Source organism: Ischnura elegans, chromosome 1 (genome assembly GCF_921293095.1).
Source record: "Ischnura elegans chromosome 1, ioIscEleg1.1, whole genome shotgun sequence".
NCBI classification, from domain to species: domain Eukaryota; kingdom Metazoa; phylum Arthropoda; class Insecta; order Odonata; family Coenagrionidae; genus Ischnura; species Ischnura elegans.
In genome coordinates, this window is record NC_060246.1 from 75381811 (window position 1) to 75402991 (window position 21181).

Consider the following 21181-nt stretch of genomic DNA (forward strand, 5'->3'; position numbering starts at 1 on the left):
TGGTAAAAATGTCTCATTTGTGGATCAAAACATGTCGCTGTTTCTTTCCTCAATCCATCTATTTCTGTGTATCTGCTTTCTGAATCGACTCATTTAAATCTTCCCCAGGCACCGTTCTCGGCTTCACCCTATAGTTCATTGGTGAATTTATTTTTTTACATAACTTTTGAATATAAAGGCGTATTTTATCCCTTAAAACGTATCCCTCATATTTTTCTACTCTCGTTTTTTGTCATCGTTGTTGGCATCAGTCTTCATTATGTATCTGACTTTATTTCTTCGGCATTAATGAGAGACAGTATAAGAAATTAAATACTCCTGATATTGTCACGGATGTGTGACGTGTTTTATTCTCGATCTTAACTTGAAACTCACGAGTTTGAGGGTCTTTTTTATGCTTCTTCAGCAGCGGTAGGACACTGCAATTCCAGAGAGACAAATTGAGAGACAATAGTTGTTATATATCTGGGGAGTGTCGAATTGAAAGTGATGGTAATTAGATTTACTGTCACGCGCTCGTTGGGCACTGGTGGATGAGGGATTAGAAAACAATGTCGAACGTGTGGGGGTGAAGTCATCCATCTGCTCCTCATATGCCTGCGTTTTGTCCATGGATGCTCTCCTCTCCAAACTGTCCCTCCCTCCAAAGATTCCTCTGTGCGCTCACTCCCTCGTTTTCCTCTCTCTATTCCCCTCCCTATTCTCCAAATCATTCCGGTTCGGCGCGCCCCTTATCTTTTCCATTTATCTCCCTTTTTTTCTTTCTCCTCCTCGTGTCCTTCCTCTTTCCCATTCATCATCACCTTCTCCTGGAGTGCGGTATCACCAGACGTAGTGCGACGAATTTTGTCTTGCTCGTAACAGGCGGAGGGGTAGAACGGGTGATGATCCTGACCATCTTGGCCGTGTCATGTCGTTTCATTTATATAACTAATCTTGTAAATAAACTGTCAGTAAAAGCAACTCTTAATGCCTGCGCACAGTTTTTTATGAAATTTAATTTTTATTTACTCAATTTTTTATTGGAGGCATTAGAGATGTCGATTTGGAGAAACACAGTAAAGGTTAGGTGGACGGAGAGGAGGAGGAGTGAATAAATGTGGTATATGGTGGGTCATGAATGGAAACTTACGGATGAGCTACAAAGGAGACAGGGTTTGGATGATGCGAGTACTAAGCGGTGTGGATATGCTAAAATACATTTTTAAACAGGTGGGAGGGGAGTGGGCCTTTTAGTGAATTGAAGAGGGCAGTGCTCGAAGGAAGGGGAGGCTCCCAAAATGCTTCTTAAGTTCTCCATGGCAACCTACCTTAATCAGTTAAATACTTTAATAATAATATTACTAATAATAATAATGCTATAAAACGTTTTGATGGGAGGAATGTTTAGTAGATGATTGAGAACACGGAAGAGAAAATTATTTGTTGGAGGAACAAAAGGGAGTTAGCCTTGTTGTGCATTTAGGGTGGAAGGAATGCCGGGATGATTTGCAAAATCCTCCTTGCAAACCTTCCTTAACCATAGGATACTTTTAAAAAAAAATCAATCAATAGAACATGTCTGGTGCTCATGACCTTAGTTGTCGACGCGCCCAAAAACCTATATCTACTACTACTCCATCTATTCCGAGAGCACCCTCACTCGTCTATTTCAATCACCTGCCTATTTCGCCGCTCATCCCTCGTTCCCTCTTTGCCTCCCCTCCAGTTCAACCCCCAGCCGATCCTCACGGCACACAGTTTTCTTTCCTCCTCATGTTTTCGTTTTCTTTCCCCGCTCCGAACTTCCCGACTCTTCTTCTCTTTTTTTCCTCCCTCGAGCGGTATGCTGTTGAATGTGCTTCGGTGGCATTGTGTCGGCCGGCAGCAACGAACCCAATTACGGGAGCCGGGGGCATACTGGTTCTGCGAGCTGTAGTTGGAGGGTTGGTTTAGTGAAGTTCAATAGCCTGGCTGAGGCTGTTCTTTTTTTGCCAATAGGGGTTCGATGCCGAGGGTGAATATCTGTGTGCACCTGTACTTGGAGAGAAAATCTTTTCTCAAGGTGTCGTTTCGAGGTGAATGACGTTGCTTGCTGTCATTGTTCGGCTTGTAGTAGTCATGATATTCACTCGTTTCAGTGAGCGTATTCCCTGCATTACCTTGAGATTTTCATTCCATTCGCCTGGGATCTGAGTTAAAGCGATGGAAGCCATTTCTTGATTTATTTCCTGCTGATGTTGAACGAAAAGCCATGTTTATGGAATAACTTTGCATTGCTTCCGCTATCGCCCTCTTTGGAGGAATAATTAATTCTTTTTTGGAAAGATTTTTTTTTTGGTGGTCGCACGTTGGGATAAGGGATAAATATGGTTGTTGTTATTTATCTTTTTATTTTATTTGATGTTCTGTGTACATCATATTATTGGAGTTTGTGAGGAGTTTATCATTTACCCTCTTTTAAATTCATTCATTTTGAAAATGAAAATCGAGAATCGTACATGAGAAATGCCGTTTTCATCGACTTGGTTTCATTGAAGGAACTCCCAAATGTGCCTGTTGCTCCATCTACCTAAGAACGTGAAGTAAAACCGAAAAACGTTATGGACGTGAAACCAAACTGGATGCGAGTATACCTTAGGGAAAAAATCATTTGCTTTGACTGGGATTAGCATCCGGGTCTCTTGAATTAGTACCTGGTGTTCTACCATTTGAAATGTTGACGATCGTCTTTCTCTGCGGAGGTAAAGGTACGTCGGGGTTTACTCCTTCAGTTACCCAAAATACTCTTGAATAGTAAGCTGGTTATTTCGAAAGACCTCAGAAACCCTAGTTCGTGCATCCTCCCTTATTCGCATGGTTTCCACTTCTTCATGGCCCTCTTTCCTTTGCCTTTTCTCTCGACCGCTTTCTTACTCGGGAAAAATTTTCGGGGACTTCTCCGTGGTCCAGGGTGTGAGTCGGAGTCAATTGAAGAGGGGAGCGATTGAGCGAAGTTAGTCGACGGCCGTGCGTGGGAGGAGGATATATTGGAGGTTTCAGTGGTCGTCCTGGGGACAAAGAAACCTCCTCGGCCGCCCTATTTGGTCGCTTTGCTTGTCGGCGGGAGGAAGTGTGCGGCGTGTGTCGCCCGAGGCGCGGGCGACCTTCGCCGGGTCTTTCGCGTGTGGCCGGCGACGCTGAAAGTGACGTGGCGGGTCCTCGGGTTTGTCGCTCTTCTGCTCCACCTTCAAGACGACCGTCTTGTGGTCTCGTGAGTTTTTGTCGAGGAAGTTTTCCTCTTGGCGATATGGGAAAGCTTGTAGTGTCGAAATTGGTGGGCTAATGGATATATATTTGTATATTGGACCTGGAGGCTCCTTTGTGTTCCTCCATTCCCATTCCCATCCCGTGCGCCTTGTCCTACGCCTTCTGCCTGCCTACCGTCGTTCGCCGCAGGGGAGGCTTCTTCCGCGTCGGGAAAGTGACCAATACTGCGGGTTGTTCTTTCCTCCGTTCTTTAAATTTCCGAGAAAAGGGCCTTGTGTGTTCCTCTGCCCTCGTCGTCATCCGTCCATTCCGTCCCGCTGTGCTGGGTAGTTAAGGCCCCTGTTTTTTCTTAGAGCGAATGCACTTGCCGCTGCTGGGCGAGCATGCTTCATGATCGAAGGAGGTACGCATACATCTGTGGAATAATATTTGTAGTTTTCTGTCCTAGAAATAAATCTCTTATTTTCACTGGAGAAGCTCATTTTTAATCTGATTTTCTTTTAGTTTTTGATATCCTGATACTTTTCCCTCTTTGAACCAGGGTTTTGACCTCAGTCCTAGGTTTTTTTCGATACGCAGGAAATTTAACTTATTATGGAATCTTATGGACATTAAATTTCTATGCCCTTTAGGGAGAATGGAACTTACTGATTGTACAGAATTGGAGAAGGCTCAGGTTACCACTCTTAAGAGGGATATACGTAGAGGAGAATAGGATTTTGTAGAATGGACAGCAATATTTGATGTACTATTTCCTCTTTCATGTAAGTCTCCTATAACCGTTAGTGTATATCCTTGCATAATTACCGAGAACAATGATTAAACACATTTTCTTGTTGGCATAAATAGGAGAGGCAACGAGACTGCTCTCGTAAAGTGAAAGACGACGAGAAAGATAACCATCTGACGATCTTAGAGTTTCCCATTAGTTTCAGTTTGATTCTTTGCATTTCTTACAGTTGACTCGTGTCGCTATGGTTCCGTCAACCATGTTTTGATGCTACCCATTACTGTGTTTTTTTTTTACTTTAGCAGCTACGCTGTGTACGGTTACTCAGCCCTATAAAAACATTTGCTTCCCGCCCTCGCGTTTCCACCCGTCCGTGATGCCACCGACTTGTCTCATTTTGCGACGTGAAGTGCGCCCAGCCGTCTGCATCCCATTCTCTCGCCTTTCCCCCTCCCCAAGGGGTTCTTTTCGCTCCACTCACGCTCCCTCCTCCTTCTTTTGTTTCTTCTTCTTCTCCTTTGCCCTCTCACCCTCGACGCCACCCATCCACTTTCACCCCCCCCCAACCCTCTCTCTCCCACTTGTCCCCGTCCGCCCTTTTGTTCGTCTCCTCCGCTCTTCTCTCTCTTCGCGTCGACTGGAAACTCGTCTTCTTAACTCAGTCGCACACCCTCGCAAACTCTACACCCTCTCTCTTCATCCTCATATATTCCCGTTTCCGTTCCCTCTGTCTGTCTCTTAGCTCGTCGACTTTATTTTGTCCTGCCCACGGGACCTACTTTTTATCCGGAGCGATCCACTTTTTTTGTGGGTAGGTAAGAATTGTTTTCAAGCAAGGCTCGTTGAAGGGAAAGTGAATGGAGAGGAAGAGTTGGGGCAAGAAAGGGGAATGGAATGATCACGGACGTAGTGTGAGAGTGTGAGCTACTAGAAAGATTTGCGGGGGATATAGGAATCAATATATGTTGTGGAACTTGCGTATCTACATAAGAGAAGAAGTGGGGTGGAGGGAGGTGCTCTTGGATCGATTGAACGGTAGATGATGTGTGTGGGAGTTAAAACTGACGAACTAGTATCTCAGGGGTAGGATAATTTGGATGTAGTAACGTTGGAAGTCGCATTTGGCCTACGAATGGGAATTGATCCATTACCCGAGCTAGTGAAATTCACACGCCAATTGCTCTTATGTAGTCCGTTTTATCTTAAATCTCTTATATATTCAGTTGTATTCAGTGTGCCTTGAGGGTCGTCTTTCGGGGTATGCTAACGTTCGTGATGAATCGTCACAAATATCCCTGCTCTGAACGGGGTTGTTAGGTTTTGGAGTACATGAGGAATCATCAATGAGTTGGTCGGAGGTGGACTACCTGTTTTTTCCAGTGTCTCTTCAATTTCTCTTGCATGCAATTTCTGCTTTATGTGGGTCTTGTCATTAACCTGTGCGCAGCTTTCTTGCTTAATTTCCCAATTAATCAAAGATAATTAGCTCCATCTTGGTCGTGCGTATCCAATTTGTCCGCGAGTATTCGCTTCATCCACACATTCTTGTAATTTTCTCTCCGTACACACCATACTTAGCGGTTTATTTCCTTTCTTTTTTCATTCATATTTTTATATTTCCCGTTCTTATCATTGTCCATGCTGGGTCTAAATTTATTCTTATGCTCTTTCCGCAACACTAGGGTTGCAGTAACGCTGACCTCCAAATAAGCGTCATTGGTGTTCACGCTTGAATTTTTTACATGTTAATCCTTACAATTTTGAATATTTGGGGTTATAGCACTTGATCTGAATACCCACAACTCATTAGTTACCTCTTTTTCTTCTGCTCCTTCATTTTTCTCTGTATTTTTCAAATCCGAAGGAACGGTTTGTCCTCATCCCCACTCGTGCGCGCTACCGCCTTCTCCCCCTCTTTTGTTTCCCTTTCCCGGCCATATCCTTTGTCTCCTCCCCATTACCAATGCATTGAAATGCTTATATGATGTCGCTCCACTTTATTTTCTGGTCTTGCTCTTATCACATCCATCCCGTCTTTTTGCTTGGATCCCGCGACGTCCATGACTATTAGTGACTGCTTGATACTCTCATCTTGTAGCGTTATTGCTGTATTCATGCGACTCTAATACTCTCACCAAGTCTTTTTTACCCAACCTGAAGGATTGTGCGTAAACAACCACGTTGAAAGATGGAACACGCTCCTGAGTTAATTCGTTTTCTTCATTTAATGGGTGTTTTGGATAGGAGCATATGTCATGCTCCGTTTCTTTCTAATTTATGTTCTTAAATATGCTAAATATCTAAATTTTGGCCCTTAATTTTTTTTGACTATTCTATTTTTTTCAATTATATACTCATCATCTTCGCTGTAAGTTTTTGTAAAATTGCATGGAACATGTGATTGCAATGAATTAATTCTAATGCTTTTGGTGTCCGGTACATATATCCCTCTTTGTCCCCGAACATTTTTGCGAATTCGCGAGATAACCAATTAATTGTATTCGAGAATTTTTTCCCTATTTGATATTAGTCATTGTTTAGCGTAATGGGGGCTGATGACTACCAAATAGCGAAGTGCAGAGGAAACTGTTGTGAGACTGTAATTTCGAGTCAATATCACGCCGCATTCTCCCGCGCCCCTTCCCCATTTGTGTGGCCCTAATCTTTACCGGTCTTTCGTCGCTTGTTCGCGCCACCAGACTCCGCCACCCACTCTCGCCTGGTGGGCCCCATCAATCCGTATCTTCACTCTGCCGCATTCCTCTCCCAACCCCCTCTTTTTATGTCTTTTTAACGCCGCCGGCTCCTTCCTTCCTTCCTTCCACCGCGCGCCACCCCCTCCGCGCCACTTTCCCGCCATCATCCCTCTCGCCTCTCCATGAATCCGTTTAAAGACTCATGAACCAGAATGGGTTGTACGCTCCGAACCATCTGCTCCCTAAGAGGGGCCCAATATCCCTATTTACGATCTCATTCCGGTTACCGAAACTCTTCGGACCCCCCCCTCCGTTATCTTCTTCTCCTCCCCCTTCTTGGCGCGGTCTCTCCATGCAGATCCCCGCGGCTTCAGAGAGTCCGGTATGTCTTCCCATCCTGCCCCGCCACCACCCCATCCCCTCTTACGGTTAGAGCTCTGAGCATTTAACTATGTATATTGGTTGTCTGCTATTTGTAAACTGATGATGGGGCGATAGTGAAGCGTGACGTCACGCCTGGGAGTCTTCTTCCGGACCTCTTGTTTTATCACTTTCGACGTTCGTGAGGAGTTTTCCAGTGGGTTTGAACGTGAAGTTAGATTGCCTTCAAAGTTATATTGCAGAGCTCTCTCCCTTACGTTCGAGGCGATAAGTATTTCTCGTCAGTGATCCATGTCTTCATTGTTTCTCCTCGGGTGTATAATTAGGTATTCTTTGATGTTCTTGGGTCTGATATGTCGTGCCTGTTCTCTATCTTTCATCAGTGAGTCCAATCTCTTAAACTGTTGCTTTGTCAAAAAAATGTGCGTTTCTTGCGTGTATCATTTTTATCCTGTCAAAAATAGCCTATAGTTTTCAATTCCATTTTTAGCAATACAGGAAATAAGTAATTTCTTCCATTGTGCGAATTATGGAAATCTAGTAAATGGAACAAATTCTTTTCCAGCTTTTTTCTATGATCATTGTATATTTCCCGATGTAGTATGGCAACAGGATGACCTATATTCCAAAATCATCTAAAAATTTTCACCCGAAAGAAAAAAATCCTTGATTAACCTTTTTTCCCGTCATTTAGTCATTGGCATTCATCGTCGGTAGTCGTGCCATATTGTTGCGAAGTTGGCCGAGAGTGACTAGAATTGTGCGAAAACCAGAATTGAGAGCTTGGAAAAGTACTTAACTTTCTTGGAGTGTAATGGCTAGTCAGCGTACCTGATGGTGGTACAGTGGCCGTGGCAACGAAAACGACGCTGATATTTCTTTGTTCTCATTGACATCAGAAATCGACCTTTGCCTGACCTCTCCTGTACTATATTGTTGAACGGCTAAAAATCTTTGGGTCATAAATGCGTATGGCAATTTTTATGGAAGGACTTTTGGGATCCAGGTTTGCATGCGAAAAACCGCCGTCCAGTTCGCGCTTTCGTGTGTTTCATTTCCGGGCACCCCTCGCATGATTAACAATGCATGCTTTTGATTTTTGACCATGAGCGGCCCATTATTTATACACGGGCTCCGTTGGCCCCGCGTTGCCCTCACAGCCGTCCTGCGCCCCGCGCCCTTGCGTCCCACCGTTTCCATTTTTTCCCGCCGCTCCGTTTGGTGAAAAACGAAAAAGGAATCTGTTCGGGAAGTTCGACCGAAAAAAGTTGGCTCCCTTCATTTGCTCTCTTTTCCGTGGTTTATTAATGCATAATATTTTTGCCTTCTCTCTCTCTTTCTCTCTCCCCTCGGCAGAAAAGTCTCTGGGTCGAATGGAAAGGGAGAGAGAGAGGTTTAAATAAAAAAAATATTCTAAAGAAAGACCGAAGTCCCTTTATATTTATCCCTGTTGTTTACCGCGCGTATGAATTCCCCCCGGATACGTATATACGTTTTTTTTATTTCCTCCTGTATTTTTCCCCCTTCGCCTTTCCCGCCAATCCCTTTTTATTTAACCCCAATCTTTCTCCGTTGCCATTCTTTCCTTTGGGTGAGGCGAAAGAAAAAGGTTTCGATATCATTCCCTCCCGCCCCCTCCTCTTTCCGTGGGCTGCCCGAAAATTTCCTTTTCTCTACCGATTTTTCAAATGAAAGTTTTCGCGGAATATTTTTGTGCTAGGGGAGGGTTGGGTTCGCTCTCCCACTCGGCGGTTCCCGCCCCGCCTCTCTCCCGCCATCCGGAATCGCTCCGATCCGGCCAGCCTTTCCCTCCACACCCGGCTATCCGCCGTCTCCTCTTTCCTCCTCCCTCATTGTATGAACGACTCGGTTATCGAAGGCCTGCGGAGGTTGGAGCATGGAGGGATGCTCAGCTTCGTTCGAGGGGAACTCTTGAGGAACTCAGGCACTTGTTAGACTCGTATAGACTTTCTTAGTTCGACTGGATGAAATGGTCTTAAGTGGCTGTAATTATAATCAATTCCATTAATGTGATGTGTTTTTAAACCTGCCGCGATAAATGCGGTGAAATATACTGTAATTCATGGATTATTCTGAATTGTTCCGTTCTTAAATGGCAGGTTAGAAATAAAGATATCACACTAACTGCCATGCGCGGCTTAAGCACTAGTATTGGGTTCACAATTACTAATGGCTGTCGATCATCCTTGATGGACTCCAAGGGAGTTGAAAGGGCAGGGATATCACATTTAGAATGAAGAAGGCCGAAAGCCGGAAAGCCGAAGGTGCGAAGCTCGATTCCTGATCCAGGGGATTTTTTCCCCGTGGCTATTATTGAGAATGCCGTAATGTCGAATGAGTGGGTAACTCACCGTAGAGGAGTTGCTCGCCTGCGTCTTAATCCGTTCCCTTCTGGTGGGACTAATGTCGACTCTTTGCGGCGGAAAGGGAAACGCCCTAAATCGACAAGGTGCATTACGATTTGAAAGTTAGTGTAATTTGCAATTTGCACCGTTTTTCTCATCGCCATAATAACTATCACGTCGCGGCATAAACGAGCACTTTTGTAATCGGCATTAACCATAAATGATATTATGTGTTGGTGGAGAGCTCTCGGGTTTTATACCGGATGAGATATTCAAGTATCTGGGTATCACTTGAATTCCTGAATCCCTTGATCACATATATTCTTGGATACGTAAGGCGAAAGTCGTGTCGCTCGTCGGAACGTTGATAGGGGAGATGGATAAGGGATGGAAAACGGAAGAAAAGACGTGGATGAGGAAAAGTGGAGTTCGTCTGGAATTAAAGTTGAGGGATTGTAATCAATAGTGTTATCTGGTAAAGCATCAAACAGTACTTCTTTCTTCATATGCTTTACTAATGTTACGATGAAATAACGAGATACTTTTGGTGTGAAATGAAATACGTTCGCTGTTATGGGGTGAAGATGCTCGTTTACCCGATTGTTTCCCCTTCGATGACGTCGCTCAGTTAGGGGGGTTAGAGGTTGTCGACTTGTGCGAATCCGTCCGCCTCCCATGTTCGCTGCGTGTTGTTCCCGTTCCACAGTGCGTTCCGACGTGGCCCCCTTTGCCGCCTTTTGCCGCACTCGCAGCTGTTCCCCTCCCCCTTACATTTTACCGCATCCCTTTGCACGCACACACCGCTCTCTTTCCTTGCAATCCCCCCATTCCCTTCCCCCTACACCGCTCACACCGCGGCTTCACTCCCATCATCCTCTTCCCGCCTGCGACGAGCACCCTTTCGTCACTTCCAACCCGATTGTCTCTAGTTTCCGTTACAGGGCCGTCCTTCCTTTCCCATGCCCGCACAACTACCTACCCCTGCCCACCCTTTTATCTCGTTCCCCGCGAATTCCCTCGCTGCTCCTCCACCTTGCATGCATATCCCTTCTCCCATTTGTGCTCCCATCATTTGGCCATCTCATGCCTAATCAGCTGCCTCATCGGCCTCGTATCCAATGGCCGCCGCCGGCCCTCTGTTGCCTCTGTTCCCCTGCCTCTCTTTCCCTCTCTCCCTTCCGGCTTTATACCCTTCGCACGAAAAATTTTGATCGTTGCCCACGGCACTCTTTGTTTGAAAGTATATCTTGAAGGTTTATCTGATCTAGTGGCGAAAGTGCGCTTGGGAATCCATTTTTTTCTCGCTGATGTGAAGCAATACCAGGGTTCCCACTCTACCGTGAAAACCTTAAAACCGTGAATAAGCCGTGAATTTAGTCTACCGTGAAAAAACCTGGAAATAGCCGTGAATTTCGTCACAAAACCTTAGAAATCTCTCAAACTTGATTTAGGATTTACGATAGACATTAAAAGAAAAATCGATGTTTCGATCATGCTTTAAGGCCGAGTCACGTGCAGATACTGTCCACTCACACGTGTATTCGAAGCGCATTATTAATTGTTCCGTGTGCCATGACTGCGCATTGACCTTAAGCCTGCGATTGGAAGACATTAACCCTGGCAAAAAATCAGGCACTTCTTCACTTCCCTGCCACCCTGCTCTCTCCATTTTCCCACTCACACCCTTTAGCCGGACCTGAATTTTGCTAACTTTAGGTGACGTCATAAGATATAGCGCTTTCATTGCTGCGTTTGCATTCAAGGCATCTGTTGCGTTTGATACATTTTTAGTTAACATGCGGCTGATGATTGTTATATGATCAATATTTCTGCTTAAAATACCTCATCTACAAACCGTGAATTTGATGACATTTATACCGTGAAAACCTGGAAAAAACCGTGAATTTTATAATGTAGTTAGAGTGGGAACCCTGATACTGACATCCATTCCCGGTCATTTTTTGTGATCTTTTGTTTGTGTCTTTACCTCCACAGTCTCTTTTAATTTGAAAGAGTCACCAATGCTGATTATGTCCGATGGATAAGAAGTTACTGGGAACCGGGTACACTTGTACAAGTCCGAAGATAGATTATTTACTTCGTGACTTTGAATTTTTCTTTTATTCTTCACTTATTTTTACGGAATCATGTCGGTCTTTTGACTACTCAACCGAGGGGCAGTCTTGCATGTATTTATTTGGTATCAAAGTGTAGGACGGGAGGTAGTTTTTGGAGGAAGAGGTGGATATAAATATTCTTATGTCAGGTGTTTTCAGGAGTGACGTGGGAAAATTCCCTATTCTGATAAATTCTAATAAAACCCTTCTTACACGGTGTGTCACTCTTAATGCTGATCGGGAGTAATTGCGGTCGAATACAAGTGGTTTACATCGACGGGAACGTGAAGAGGAATGACTAGCCAATCCTTAATTCAAGATGCTCATGCGATGGCTCACGTCGCAGACGTAAATGTGGATGTTGGAGTGATCCTGCGAGTTGTCGCCGGTCGTTTAGGGGGCGATGCAATTGATCACCACGGACGTCGATGGCTTGATTCTCCGCTTTGTGTTCGGCGCACGAGGCTGTTAGGAATGTGTTCTGCTTCGGAAGCCTCGTCTCATCCCGAGGCTTAAAGAGCAACAGGTTTTTTTCTCCCCCAAGTGTTCGAGTGCTCTGGTTGTGTCTTGTAGACATCTTCTTCTGGGCTCTTCGTACGAAAAAATAAACCATCGCTATTCATAGCGATTTTGTATCCAACATTTCATCACATTTCTTTTTCTTTTGCGACGTTTTGTATATTAGTGAGGTTGTGTACAATAACTTTACGCTCTTTTCGCATCAGGCTTCTTGGTTGTTTTTCATTTATTTGCTACAGAATATCCATTTATAGTGTGGTTACCACTACATCGATTTTTTCGTATAGAATTCGCGTATGGTTGTCGTTAAAAACTTCCTACTATTTGATGAATTTATCCGTGATGGAACGCGTTAATGATTTGAAACGCTTGGTTCATATCTGTGCTGTGGTGTATAAAACATTGGAACGAAAATCATCACCCGTGATGGCCTTAAGGTTAAAATGCAACGTTTATAATTATAAAAATGCATTCATATTTAATTGAGTCAAATGTCAACCTTGAATTTATTTATGAAGGAAGCAAAAAATCGTTTCTGAAATACAATCAGTGGCATGCTCTGTGCCATTACGTGGTTATTGTTTGTGCTAAAACTTGAAGTATGCCTCTAATTACGAAACGACATAATTCGTTTTCTTACAACCGGTCTTAGAACGTCGGGAAGCTGCAGATAAAGTTCTCATCTTTAAATACCCAACGAACTGGGTATATGTACGACCCGCGCCACTTAAACACCCCCCTGGCAAACTTTCTGGGGTGGCCTATGTCTCATTGCCGACTTGGTCCCCGCAATGGGGGGGCACCCAAGGATGCGCCGTATGTGACTCCCTTGGGAAGGACCACACTTTCAGGGCCGGGTGTAAATATTGATTGGAGAAAGCAGGCTGCGTGCTTGCTCTCCGTGGATGGCGATGCCGTTTTTGGCGAGCGGGCGACGAAAAGCAGCCCTATTTTTTTCTTCTTCTACTCTCTCCTGGCCCCTTGAAAACCGTCGACAGTAATCCCGCTGATGGGGCATCAAGCGAGCCGTGTTTTCATCGAGTGCCCGCCTTTTAGCTCACTCGCCCTTTCCTCCCCCTCAACCCCCTCTCCCTCCTCCTCCTCCTTCCCGCAAGATGGCCGGCTTTTCGCAAATAGCCGTCCACGGGGCGTTTGTTTGCTCACGTCCTCCGTCTGGCTGTTCCGTCCGCGATTAAGGGAATTACCGACCGAGCGAAGTGTTTTCGCAGTAACCACCTGCTAATTGGTTTGCGCCCTCCACCCTTCCCGTGGAAAAAAAAACACACGCACCTCGCGCGATCTCGGCTAAGCTTTGTCGTACGTACATGCCACTCCTCGTGTTCACTGTGTTCTGCTGCGCTGCACTGTCTCAATGATCCGCGTGTTCGCACGGGATTAGGACTCAAAGGGGCAGTTAAGTAAGATGATGGTGTGGTGTGCAAGTGGTGTTTGGCCCAAACATTGACTTCAGCAAAGTGCTTTTTCCTGCTCTCATCCGGTTCGTTTATTCTCTTCTGAGGTAGATTCTGTTGGGAAAATATGCTGCTAAAACTGTCAGCGGAGATAAAACCCAGGTTACGGAGTAATTCCTCATGATTGATGTTCTTCACTCCTGGAAGTTGTGGTTTTTGTTCATCTCAGTTGTAATGCCTCCGAGCACTGGAATTCTGTGACTGAAAGCGAGGCTTTAACCTTGAATTACGGCGCGAAGTCCAGAGTTAAATTTAGGTGTTTTTTGATGCTAGCGATTCCGCGCATGTTAATCGTTGTTCCAGGGAAGCCGCATCTTTTCCTTTAATGGATTTGAATTTGCTTTATATGGAGGAATTGTTAATTTCTCGCAGATTTTAAATGATTTTCCTCTTATTGTTATAATGATTGTAAAAGTATAGTTGAAGCTTGTAGTAGGATTCTTATTAGCTGAAGTGAAATATTTTTTGATTGTGAAAGTATAGAAATCAAGATTAATCTAAATTGATCTGTCTTAATATTTTTTTATCTAGTGGAAGGAATTATTTCAAGGAAGGTAAATGAATGCAAATAATTTAACTGGGTCTGAGCCTAGTCGAGGAAATGGCCGCTAACTAGTCATTTGCGTACCTTTAGGGAGTCAATTGCTTATTTTGTGCAAAACCTACACGAAGGATGCATCATTTGCTTTTAGTGGGATGGAAGCTAATTTGTATCTCAGACCTTTCGAACTTAGGACATAATAGAAGCTCCACACTTAATTGTAATGCATCGTGGACACTTGGAAAATCTTGGAAAGTTATTTTTTTGTGATGATATTGAAAAGCCTTTAAATGAAGGACTTTTCCGTACTGATGACCCCTTTGTCTCGATTCCACGACCCTTTCTTGTCCACCCCTCAGCTACCACTTCCCTCACCCTTCCCTCTCTCCGTGCGTCCTACCCTCTGAATTCGCTCATGTTTTACTGTGCGGAAATGGTACGAATAATTGATAGACTTGTTGGGTAAGAAGTGGTAGTTGAAGGAAAAGAAACTGAGGGGACCGAAGGTCTGGATGGAGCGAGCATTAGGCGAAGAGGGTATGCTAAAAGCTGTGTGAGATTGAAGTATGTTGGGTTATTGGGGAAGGGTGAGGATAAAGAGGATAGATTTATGGACTGCGTGAAGGTTTATTGTCTTATTGCCGAAATAAAAAAAACAAACTACACGCAGGAAAGGTCACTTGGTGGGATAAATGGTAAAATACTACATGTGCACTTGATTTCCAAGGCAGCAATCCTTTGTTCGTGACAACTAATCAGCTTTTATATCGCCGTCTTTTCGTTTACAGACGGAATAATAGATATAAAACGCCATTGTGCTGTGTAGTCGCTTCTCGAGAAAAATCTTAGGAAGTTGACATGTTTTTTTTTTGGACGATGTCCAAGGATCTTTTTAATAAACTTTCCCCTATGTCTGATCTCCCTCACCTCTGCATCATGACCCTTTTTGTCTTGTTTCACCTCCTACACAACTCCACCCTGAAGCATCCTCTCAAACTACCACCACTCCTCACCCCACCCCCATCATGCCCGTCTCCCAAATTGCTCATCTCTCATCTGCCGCACGCCAACCCTATTACCTTCGCCTCGTCCGGCGCCCTCTTCACTTCGCCCGGGCGGACGCCTTGTTGTTTCGCCGAGAAATTGAAACTCTCTCTCTCTCACCCCCCACGCTCTCTTTCGAGAGAGTCGCTTCCCGAAGAGGAGGGAGCAGCGCTCGAGTTTCGCTACACGGAAAAACATCCCGGAGAATATAATTTTCAATTTAGATCCGGTGCCGGGCCTATTACGGGTCGTACGCAAGAGGAGTTACGCTGGGGAAGTGGAGAGGCAATGATATCTCCGCTGCGGAAATCTTACCGCTCGCTTCCTTTCTCTCTCTCTCTCTTTCTTCTTCCCTCTTTCCACATCGTACCTGCCCCCTCGCTTCCCTTCTCTCTCTCTCTCGCAAATGGAAATGGTTTCTCTGTTTATGGAGAGTGTGGCGGATGTGGGGCGGGGGAAAACAGCTGGCGGGGAAGGGTGCTGTGGTGTGCGCAATCGTATTTCTGTGCCCGGAGTGTGCCATCTCCTCCCCTCTCTACACTCCCGCTTTCCCTTTGCATTTCCTCCTTCCTTTTATCTCTTCTCTCTCTTCCCACTCTTTCTTTGTCTTTCTCCTTAAGCCTATTCGTTCCCCGCCTTCCCGTTTGCTCTCTCCTAGTACCATATTGGCTCTGCCTCGCCCGAGGTTATTTGGTGTCGGTTGGCCTCGTTTTTGTTCCCATTTTCGAAACCCTGAATCACAACCTATTGTACTTATTTCGATTTCTTAGGAATATATCTCCTCCTCGGTATCACTTGCGGATTTTCCGATTGGCTATGGGCTCGGGAATTCCCTTTCGTTTGTTTAATGTAAGTAGTGCATTGGGGGATATATTAGATGTATTAATGTGAATTGAAAGAGAATAATATTGGCAAAGGTCTCGTACTGGATAGTTCGATGGAAGTAGCACTGTGTGTAATCGTTAATAAAAGGGCTAGTAATTAGTATTCACCTGTGTGGTGCAAACGCATGTATCCTGTGAATAGAAAATGAGAGAAAACTACGCCATTATCATTCTAGTTTAGTTTCTTTCCCTTCGAGTTCCATTGTACAGAATTTCTGCTAAGTATCATGCATTTCTCCCATCCGAGTCATCGACGAAAATACTTAGGTACCAAATTTTTCGATATGGGTTTTCGTTGTAGTGAACAGGTGTGGATAGTTAAACATAAATAATTTGGATAATGTGAAGACTAGCGTGTCTAGCGAGGAAAATATTATGTGGTGTATCGCCTGTTACGCTATGTAATGATTTTCCTCCTTTTGAGTGTTTACTGTCTAAGATTACCATTACTTTTTAATTGGATATTTTTTCGTTTCCATGATTGCGTAGTTTCCCAGTTTGATCGCGCGTGTGTCCTTTTTTATGCAATGGCGGAGAGCGCGGAAATGTTCGAGGCTCATTTGGCCGCCTCATCTCGTGATTTGCGCACCGCCAACTTCTTTCATTTTCGCGTGCCCGTGGACCACCCCTCCCTCCCCGATCCCTCTCCGCCGTGGAAGGGGAGAGTGACGGATGAATCAGGCGAGTCATCGGCGGGGGGGAGGTGGGGGTCTGCGTTTTTTCTCCTCGCTGCTTTTCCCATCGCGTTGGGAATGGAAGGGGTGGTCTCTCCTGCTTCCCGGACTGTTATTGCTTCTGGTGCATGAGGTTTTCGAGAGGGACTCCGCCTCCGAAGGTTTTGTTTCGCCTCATTCCTGGTGAAGTTAAGAAAGGAAGCTATTTGCGGCCGGTGCCAATCATTGGGCCCTCTCGCTGAAATTCCGCGCTCTCCTTGTTTTCTTCTTATTGCTCTCTCTTTCCGCCGGGCCGTGTAGGTGTGGCGTGGTAGTGCTCCATAAAGCGATGGCTCTCTTCGCACATAGCTTTCAATCCACTCGAACCGTCTCCATCCTACCCTTCTCCACCCCCTTTTTTTTCTCGCTCGTACCTTTCTCTTGGCCCTGGTCCCACTCATTCTTGCCTCGCGATATCCGCTCTGATGTCTCAATACTGAAAATCGGCTCCATTTGTCGTACGTTCAATAATGCATTGGTTCCAGAGCCAGTTCTAGTTTGGATCAGACGATTGTCACTGATTGGTATCATTTGTTAAGCAGCGGTGTTGAAGAGTGATAAATATCGAAGAAGGTGTTGCAAATAGATCAGGGATTCAACATATTCAAGGGTGATTGAGGTTCGATGGAAGAACAACGTAATTACATTTTTCCACTATTATAATAACTATGAAAAGGGGAAATTATATTTTATTTTAATAAACGAGAAGTTATTATTTCATCCATTAAGTTTACCTGACACATGAATAGATCTAGGTTTTATGTAGCGAATAATAGCCCTTGAAGCTAAAACTTTGAAGCCCTTTCTCCATTTTTACAATTTTATAATTTGATAAAAATTTTAAGAGCCACGATCCGGATATTCGATATTGAACGTATTGAACAGCCATTAAAAGTCATTTTCCAGCGGAAAAGCCCTGTGTTGCATCTGACTCTTCGCATTGCGTTGTTGCATCACTATGGAAACTATATAATCTTCTAAAAGTGTTTCTTATTCCTTTCATCAGAAAAGGAATCGCTTCTGTCTTTAGAATATGAACAAGACGGCACCGTGAAGGGTAGTAACGCATAGTTTTCGCGATGCAATATTGCCCGTCTCTTAAAATTATCTTCGTCCGCGAACTTCTTTGATGTTTATCAGTTGCATGTGTATTCAGTTATAATGTATATGTATGACATTCAACTTCTATCTGCGTTATCATTTTATTATGTTTATGACGACATAAATTTTGGTCTTTAATAATGTCATTTGAGTCATTGTTTACAATTTACTGCGAAATACCGCAGTGACGAGCGTCTTTAGCTGTAAGGGTTACAATTGAAATGAAGGTGTTTCTCAAATACTGATGTATTCTTGTTTTTTGTTGCTTTGCAGGTAAAGCTGGACAAAGGTGGCGTGGTTGTCGGGGGTGGCGGTCGTGGTAGTTTGGGGGTGTTGGCCGAGGGTGTGGGAAAGCCTTCGAAGGTGATCCACATTCGCAACATCCCGAACGAAATCACCGAGGCGGAGATCATCCACCTGGGCATTCCTTTCGGACGAGTCACCAATGTGCTGGTGCTGAAGGGCAAGAACCAGGTGAGTCGAACATCCTTTCTCTTTCTTCCTCTGTCAGCCGAGTCGATTCTCAAGCGGTGGAAGACATTCAGACAAGGTCCCGAAGATTATTTATTTATCTACTGCCTGGTCATGTTATTATTTGAGTATTCCACCCATGAAGGTAGTTTTCCATGGAATACTTTAGAAGCACTCTGGAAGCCTCCCCTTCCTTAAAGCTCTTCCCTCTTCAATTCATTGTAAGGCGTAAGTCTTTCATTTTATCTAAAAAATCCTATCATTTTCCTTCCTCTCCCTCGCTTACCTTGGAAGAAGTATTCCGTAAAGTGCTGTTAGAATGACCTCTTAATTTTTTATAATCAGAGCTAAATTTATTCTCCAGTAGCTGATAGACAAGTTCCCTCGCAGCGAAGTTCCTCATCACGAATTGCAAAGTTATTCTGGAAATTGTGCTGTGATTAAAGAGACTTTCATTTACAGGTGGTAGTTTTCTGGATCATATTAAAATCTTTCTCGGACGTTGCGTTGATGGTTACATCATTTTCCTGGTAATAGTTATTCTATCTTGAGCGCTCGTGGACCCTCTTCTATTTAAAACGGCTTTTTAATCGCTAAGATTTGGTACTCGTGCGGTGACGGTCCACCGCTCGTTATCTTGTTTAGGTGACGCCTGGTATCACCGCTTTCTTCTTCATTGTGCGTCGGAATCAACGTGCATTACGGAATCTACCACAGTAAAATAGTGAGGCCCCGTCCGGGAAACACCGTACCTCTCCTTTTTGTGACGGAATTTTCTTTATCCGTACTCTGGGAAATTCACTTGTTGAATCCCTCCATTTATAACGGCTTGCTCACTTTCAGAGGTCCTCAGCTTGGTAGCGGAAGCTCACAGACTCAGTGTCATTAAATCAGCTAATCCCTTCAAATCGTTCTGGCGTTCAGGAAAAACTTGTGCGTGGGTTGACTCACTATGCTTGTGGATGATCTCGGATTTAATTCGTGGATGAAGAAATGTTTTTCAAGCTAGTTTTTCAAGGTAATTCTGAATCGATGTTTCCCTGTTTTATTTTCGCTTTCTTAGCTTGGTTTTCTTTGAATAAACCTTTCTACCTATGTCTAAATTAACTTTGAGTGATAACTTAAATTATTAAAGAAGAAGAATAGATGCATAATGCTGGTACTTACGTCTTTAGAAATTTGAACACGCCAAACGATTGAATGTCATTTACGTATTTCGAGTAAAAGCTATTGCTCTAGGTTGGTTGATAATTTTAACTCAGGTGCTCGCTCTGCACGGCTGCATTGTTTGTGGGAAATTTAAAATATTATTGACTTTTCAACCGTAAGTTTGATAGTTTTTCTTAAGTCATATGAGTTTTAAAAACCGGTCTTCATTTGTAACAATCGTTCAGATGAATCAAAGCATTACAAAAGTTTCGTTCTCTTCGACATAATCGTCAGATCAATCTTTTAATGAGATATGGTTTGATGAGGTGGATGAGGCTTAACCTCTTTATGCAGGTATTTTTACGCACAGGCAAGAGTTATCTTGAAATTATTTCTTCTAGTCTGAGGGCCTTTTTGAAGTAATTCTTTTATCCTTAATCTTGCTAAATTAAGGACGAATGGATTGAAATATATATATTACGTCATTAAGTTTCTGATATAATGTGGTCCTAAAAATGAATTCGAGAGCTGTGGAAAGTTACTTCGAACTTCTGGAACGTTTTTTTTTTCAGCGAAGATTGATGCCAATCGTTTAAGGATATAGGAGATAGTTGTTCCTGAAAAGCAGTAAAGGGGCGGGATGGAAAAGAGGGTGACGATAGCACCCATCCTCATTTTACTCGCATCCATCACGGCCGTTAACGATTCTTTTCCCGCGTTTTTCTATTAAGGATCCCCAAGCCTCCTCGTTGAGCACCATCGGAATGAGGAAGGAAACGCCTCCACAGACAATCTCGGCCAACAGTTTTCTTTTTTCGTTTTGTTATAAAATTAAACGAGGCTCGCCGTTATTAGTAAAAGTGTGTGTATATATATAAATCTCGCTGCGTCCGCGCGTATGGTTGCCGAGAGGGGTGTGGGAACGGCGGTAATTGAAGTAATTAATTTGGGGAGCGATGATGAATTTTTATCCTCGGGGGCGAGCACAATGGCCAAGAAGGGGGGTTTGTCTTCCCTTTCCTCGGCCGGTGTTGCTGCTGCTCCCTGATGCATTGTTCGCGTGTCCCGGCGGCTCCGACCGCCGAGCGGTGCGTGAGGCTCCTTATTAAAACTCTCTCCTCCACCTCTGTTTCGCCTCCCCTTTGACGACTCTCGCAGGCCTCGTTTTCTTCACAGTTTCTTGCGTCGTCCTCTCCCCCTCGCCTCGCGGTGTTTGGGTCGGCGAAGGAGATGACGTGCTCCCGGGCAGTTGAGGTTGTTTCCGCCGCCCGCCCACCGCCGGCCAGGGTGTCCGCGGTGATGTAGCGTGGATCCATTTGGCGGCCTCATCCAAGGGGCGAGAGCTTTCACCCCTTTTATTTTTTTGCTTCAGTGTTTCGCCAGCCTCTTGAAATGTGTTGTGCGCGACCTCTTTTCGATTTAGTGCGAGAGCCCGCTGTGTTGAAAATGGTGGTGATATATTCGTGTTGGGTTCTTTTCAATGCTCGGTGGGTGGATGAGGTTATTTCTCAAGAGTTCATTTATTATTTTTATTTATTCTGACATTGCAATAATTTAATTGCTGACGGAATTCTTCGTGGGCTCATGATTTCTCACGAGTAATTTATGCTGGGATACATGTAAATGCAATTTCAATATTTATTTTTGTGAGTTGCTATGTGCATTCTTGTTTGTTGGTTAAAAAAATGTAAGTTTCAGTTGTGTGAATCTTTCAGTAGACAATACATGTGTTTTTAAGGTGCACGTTATTAATGAATATCCATCCTTGA

At 44.2% G+C, this 21181-nt stretch overlaps 1 protein-coding gene across 5 annotated transcripts in view; it reads left to right on the plus strand.

The window, feature by feature from the left end:
• LOC124163639 (polypyrimidine tract-binding protein 1) overlaps positions 1-21181 on the plus strand; it is a 973136-nt gene that overhangs the window by 612465 nt on the left and 339490 nt on the right. For all 5 annotated transcript variants that reach the window (XM_046540700.1, XM_046540691.1, XM_046540704.1 and 2 more), the window contains one exon: positions 18066-18266. In XM_046540700.1, the coding sequence (XP_046396656.1) occupies positions 18066-18266 (201 nt within the window). The remainder of the gene's footprint in view (positions 1-18065; positions 18267-21181) is intronic.